The 6,691-nt window shown below is 36.5% G+C and overlaps 1 protein-coding gene across 1 annotated transcript; it reads right to left on the minus strand.

The window, feature by feature from the left end:
- Positions 1-115: 115 nt before the first annotated feature.
- Cdc37 (cell division cycle protein 37) lies at positions 116-6,649 on the minus strand. The gene is made up of 6 exons (XM_019052686.2): positions 6,463-6,649; positions 5,559-5,692; positions 4,203-4,356; positions 3,482-3,757; positions 2,616-2,921; positions 116-1,447 (listed from the first exon to the last, which is right to left on the minus strand). Exons 1-6 carry the CDS (start codon positions 6,493-6,495, stop codon positions 1,247-1,249), a joined length of 1,104 nt encoding a protein of 367 aa, XP_018908231.2. The 5' UTR covers positions 6,496-6,649; the 3' UTR covers positions 116-1,246.
- Positions 6,650-6,691: the final 42 nt, after the last annotated feature.

A 6,691-nucleotide genomic window follows, 5' to 3' on the forward strand; every position in this document is an offset into this window, starting at 1 on the left:
ATCTTTGGCAATTTGTAGCCGCCCTAAATACTGTCCAAAGTGAATATATCATTTAACTGCTTAATTGGAATGTTGAACATGTATTACTTGGGGGAGGGAAGTAATCAACAAGAAAGAGAAAAGAACAAAAATATCCTTGTTTCTAAGTTTAAAAAAAAATTAAAAAATTACAGGTTAAAGGATTGGAGTTTACAAACGAAAATATTCGAAACAAGAAACTCTGGTTTGTTCTGACAATACATTCGTCAAGTATAAGTCTTTTTTTTCTTAAGAAGTAATGAGGATGAATCTAATCGCTGAAAAACATCTTTCCCGTATCACTCTCTACTTTCCACATAGCCATTTTATTGAATGCAATGCATTAGTGTCAGAGTGGGATAATTTTTGCAGCACCCACCTTTTGCTACTGCAACGCTGCAAGACTATGCTAAGCCTAGTATGCTGCTGTGCCCAGGGAAAACGCCGTATGAACCTTCAAGCGCTGTCACGAATTTACGGGAAAATTTGTAAATGTTCTCTTTGGATTATTCAGAGAATTCTTTTCTTGATTTGATCTAAAGTGTTTGAAAATTTCAAAGGAAAAATATTCTTTCTTAAAAAATGAATATAATCTGGGAGGAAATTTTACAACACCCGGATGTTCATACGGCGTTTTTCCTTCACACGGCAGTGTGGCTAACATGATATGACTTGAGACTTGGTAACTTCCTTTAAGCAGGACCTCCTCTTCTCATCCTCCAAATTCTTCAGACAAGTGATTTCCATCCTCTTCTTCAGTTAAAAAGAAACTTCCGTGGTCCATGATATTGCCATGGGCAAAGAATTACAAGAAACTAGAAAGAAAAACAAGCACAGCCATGCATGCAGATTTTGGACATGTAGAAGGGAGAGGCGAATGCTGAAAAAATAATCCTACTTGCAAATCAGACCATCAAATTTCAAAAGCGAATTTTGGGAAGTAAAGGCATCATTTACCGACTGCATTTATCAATTTTAGTTTCGGAGAAAAGAAAAGATACATACTAAATTTTCAAATGCCCTTTGTAAACCGCTTTGACATGCATAAATCTAGTTATTACATTGATTTAAGCTTCTAAATGGATTGCAACTTTAAAAAAACTTTCCTTTACAGTCAATCTGCTCTCTCTTTTCAAATCAATGAAACAATGGTAGAATTTTGGAGGGGTCTGTCTACTCCACTGGACGATGAGCACACTCAGGGAAATAAATTGGCATTCATTCAACTCTAATCCACGGTGGAAGTTGTGGTTGCTTCTTCAGCGACTGTATCATCGTTGCCATCTTCTGACTTTTTGCCTCCATCAGGAATCCATAAACCAGAGTCAACACATCTTTTCATGTGGTAGACTGCTTCTTCTTGGGGCATTTTGGCAATTGTCTCTTGGAGTAAAGGAATGTCTTGCTTATCGAAGCAATCTCGTAGTTCCTGAAAAACATAAATGAACATAGGTTAGAATGATGCTGGAGTCTTTAACGGATACATGAACACACTTAGTAACGAACCTGATTTGGTAAAAATCCTCATGAAGAAATTTACTTCTGGATGAACTCCATAATTATTCTATGCAAACGGAACAGGCAAAAAAACCACTAATTCAGATTGTCACAAGGCGGTACAATTTTTCACGTTCAAAAATATTTCTCCACTATGTTCCCATATTGATCATTAGCATCTCGAGCGTGGCAAAGTTATATGTATAGTAGACTTATCACTGAGGCCATTCATGCACCACTCACACTACATTGTGCTGCATAGTGCGTGTGCTATTTGGTCACTCTACATAGGGCAGCAGGCAATTTCTTCTGAGGCGAGTAATTGAAAACTGCACGTTTAGCACTGATTAGGCTCTCTGATTCATGTTCCACCCAAATGCATACAACTTTTAATATGCCATTTGCTGGGAAATTCATAAAAAGTCAACGTTCAAGTCTGAGAAAGAATCATATCTTCTGATCCCTTTGATACATCCCCATGAAACTCAAAAGATACTTTATTTAAGGTATGGAAAATCTTCTTGGCGGATTATCAAGTTAACAACATGGACTCGTATCTGCTAATCGGTCGGAGAAGTCTTTGTACGTATTTTTGATCAACATTTTAACTGGCAAACACACCAAGGACATCATTGCAAGTGATTTTTTCCATTTGATCATAGTTGAAGTGTATGTTAATATCTTGTTTAGGAGTCGATTTCCAAACTTCCAGTTACAGAATTAATTTCTTTGCATGTGAAATTCTGAAAAGTAAGTGTACAACACTGTTCTTTGACAATTAAATTGTCTAATGGCCATTTATATCAAAGAACCTTGGGTGAAAACCAAGGAATTAGGTGCTGGGTAAATTTCGTTCATTTTTGTATTTACCCATTTCATAATACTACTTTCATCTAACTATCGTCAAGTCAAGCCAAGAATCTCCTTTTTTAAACCCTTCCCCAAGATAAAAATAAAGCACTTTACTGTTTAGATTTGTACAAAGATACACAAGAGCAAAAGTCTTTTAGAAAACGATACCTGTCAAAAATGCACACTACATTTTAAATCTAAGGAATTTTTTTTTTACTTAAAATGACTGAATGACTGAAAATAATTACCTTAGGCAGAGATTCAAGTACTTCCAGTGGATCAAGGCCACCAGGACCAAGTCGTTCCTTCCTTTCCTCTTCTTCTACCTCTTTAATAGCTGCCTCAAGTTTCTCTTGTGCTCGCTTTTCTATCCTCCCGATAAAGCTTTTGAGATCATCATTAAATGAGTCTTTGTACTCAGTTTCAGCAACTTGAATTTTTGTGTAGAATGATGGAACGCAGGCTCTTGGATCGACATCCAGCTGCTTGGAGATATCAAGAATGTACTGCATTGTTATACACTGGTGAGCAACATGCGTCATTAGGTCATGTTTCTGAAAAGGAAGCAAAGTACTTATGAGCTCACTCACAGCTGACTGACACTTTTCCAATAAAAACGAGAGAGCTGAAGATAGCAAACAGGAGAAATAAACTACCAGTAATAACATGATCATTTGGCCAAATTGCAGTTCTTTCTTCTTTTAGTTTCAAATTTTTGACCTTTTTGATTGGCAGATGAATTTTTCAGACATTTCCACTTATACCAACAACTAAGTAAGCTGTGTCATAAATGTTGCCAGAAGTTCTTCATATTCAGCCCAAATTCTTGCTTTGCAGAGGTGCAATATAATCCAAGAATTCATGAGTAGGCCTTCAGAATTTGAAGCATAGCGATGTTTAACTATCCACAGATTTGTTCTTATTGACTGACTGACTACAGAACTTACAGTTTGGGGTTGAACATTCTTATTTGAAGTAATTAAAAAATCCAACTGCAATTTCTTAGACTAACTCGTTGAACAAAAGCGAAGGCCAAAAACTAAAGTTGCCAGTCAATGAGGCTTTTAAGGCTTTAAGTAGAGTATTTTTAAATCCTGATTTTGACAATACATACCTCTTCCATTTCTAAATTGATGCACCAAATGACTAAATAGTTAGCTGTCTCTTCGCATACTAGCTGTGGATGCTGTTGCAGAAACCTTTTACTGTCATCGTATTTACGGAGCATGCCAAATTGTTTCACTAATTTCTCATTCTGGTTGATGAATTCTTTCATGCGCTCTTCTTTTTCTTCTTCTGTTAGCTCTTCATTCTTGCGAGGTAGGTTTGTGTTGACAACTGTCTTAGTGAATCCAGGTTTGCTAATTGTGTCAACATTCCAAGGTGTAAGCTGAAATAAGAGAAAACTAGAATGACTGGTGGGAATACACCTCGAGTAATTAACAAAGAACAAAAAACTATTTGTGACAAACTGATTCACTTGTACACTCAATCAAGAGTCAGCATATCTAAAAGCATGAGGCATTTCTCATGCAGTTTTGTGCGTAAATTCTTTGTGACCTCCACTTAATTTAACCTAAACTTGACTTAGGACGTTCGAATACCTTTAACCTATGACCGCAAGGAATGGGAAAACTACTGGGGAGCTGAACTTTTTGAGCTCTTGTTTTTTTGGAATGCCCTATCCCATTTGATGGTGAGGATGCGTAGCATTGAAGTGGAAAACAGCTTGCGACTGAGAACAAAGTAACTTAAGATGAGTAGGATAATTTCAAGTAGCAAGGCATTTTCTGATGGATTCTCCATTTTAATTTTTAAGTGAGTTATCTGGTTACCTTTTCTTTTTTCTTCAAGTCATCTTCTTTTTGTTTTATTTTGTTAGCTTCTTTCTCCAATTCAGCCAATGCTTTTTGCAGTTCACTAAGATCTCCTCCTGCAAGTTCCGCCTCTTTCAACTTTTTTTGCGTTTCTTCAATCTTCTTGCGATTTCTGGGAAGAATGGAGGAAAGTGAGAGTAAGATAAATTTACAAAACGGATTGATGTTTGTTCAATTCTTCAATGTTTAAATTACTTTTCATTTGTCAAATTTAGGATTATGTTAATTTAATTCCTTTCAATAAGAGTATCTTTTTGAATACATAATATCTTTCTAGATACAAAGGAGATTATAAGCTTGTTTCATTCAGGTTCCTGCCTCTTAAAATTTTTCAGGGAAAATTATTCATTGACAGTGTTGGTTTTTTGGTTAACATATGCTAGAATTAAGTTTGAAATTGAAATTCTCATTATAAGGAGGACAAACTCATGCAAGCAACATTTTGTCTGAAAGTGATATCGATGGTGAGACTGCAGAAATATGTATATCGGTTTGCGGTGTTGCAGACTTCCTGTCATACTTCATTTTTAACATAGAGAACCACTGAACATCATTTCTTAAAAACTTCGGTGATTTTCCTTCTCCACATGCAGAATATTCTGAGAAAATTTCAAGCCATGATGTTGGTTCAGTCTCTTTTAAGAAAAAAAAATAGGAGCAGAGGTTTTGAAACACCGCGACAGAGATTAGCATTTTTGCAGATTCACCATCAATATGCTGTTTGGTACAACACTAGTTGCGAACAATCAGGTAGATGACTACAGACATGTTTCCAGTCTAATTTGATTTACTGTCAGTGCAGCGTAGCTTCCCAATTTTCTGTTTCCAAGCTATGAAAGCATTTGCTTGAATGCGCTCTTTCCCTCTATAATGAGTCTCTCAGTTTTAAACTGACCTCTAGCGCTAGCGTACATTAGCCAAAAAACCAACAATATCTGAATGATCCAAGCATTCCACTGGATGGATCAGGCTAGACTGCTGCCGTAAACCAGGAGAAAAAGTAATGCGGTTCATCACGATCCTCGGCAGTTTAGATAAAAGCAAGCCTTTACAATAAACATCATTGCCGAAAAGAAGGGTCTGCATGAAAACAGGGAATAAAGATTCTATCACAGATACTGATTCAATGGGCTGATTGATGATTCTTTCTTAGAGCACCTGGTGCGTCTGAGGCAGTTCTGTTACTAAGTAGTAGGGTTTATCTCTCTTTGGTGTCATATCTCTCTGCCTCTAAATGTCTATTGATTAGAATGAACAAAGATGACAAAAAGCGGCAAAAGAGAATCAAGCTTTTGAAGGAGAAAGTTCACTTACTCAGTCTTGTTTCGATCGAAGTCTCTTTTTTCTCTTTCTTGCTCTTCCATTCTTTCAACTCTTGCTTGATGCCGCCAGCGGAACAGTGAAGGAGTGTCAATGTTTGGGTGAGTTTCATCTTCATCATCAGAGATCTATACACAAAATAAGATGAGAGGAAACTACATTGATACAAGCCAAAGCAAGACCATTCTCAGCAAATAATTTTTTTTTTCCATTATTGTAATTGTTGTTCATGAGTTGATTGGCCTAATTACACCTTGCAGATAAACAGCCACATACCAAACCGCAGGATCACACAGACGATGATTTGAGAATAAACAAAGTTTAAGTATGAGGGCTTAAGTACTAAAAGTCATAACCTTTTTGAGACAACACCCATCGAAGCTGCCTCCCAGTTGCTTGTGGTTAGATCTGTATTTTCTGGGGTAGGATAACCATGGTAATGATATGCAGTGGACAATTTATCGCTTTACTGACGAATAGAATTGTGTTTATTTGTCCTTTTCTTTCTTACCATCGTGTTCCTCCTGCAAGTCTATTGGAAGATGAACACAACGAATTCAGGAATTAATTAGGAGTTTGTTTGTTGTCCAAAACATGATGCGCAAGTTCTACACAAGCTGATACTTATTTTGAAAAGTGCAGACCATTGATCAGAGCAAAAGTAAATATGACTAACAAAGAGGGTTCCTTGCGGACATAGCATTCAATGACTCAATTCGGTTTCAGTGGATAGTGGTCAGCTTACTCCGACTACTTGTCTGAATAACAAATTCTGATAGTTTTACAAAGGCAGCAAACTGCTTCTATGATACACTTAATATTTACTTTAGTGTGCCTTCCATCAGTTAATAATTTATGCACTTGTACTGAAAAAGCATGCAGAACCAGAAGTGTGTACCTCAATATCTTTCCATTTACTGTAGTCGACCATTTTGTCCGATGGAAAATTTGTCCACAAAAACACCGGTTAAAATTTCACAAGGTATAAAAATACGAGGGATTTACGATAAAAATAAGGAAATTCACCAGGAAAAATTACTCGAGTTGTAATCAGTGAGACACTGCAGAAGCATTTTTCGAGAATATTCATAAACATTGGTGATTTCGGTGATTGGTGTTTTAAGTTA

Source organism: Bemisia tabaci, chromosome 5 (assembly GCF_918797505.1).
Source record: "Bemisia tabaci chromosome 5, PGI_BMITA_v3".
NCBI lineage: Eukaryota > Metazoa > Arthropoda > Insecta > Hemiptera > Aleyrodidae > Bemisia > Bemisia tabaci.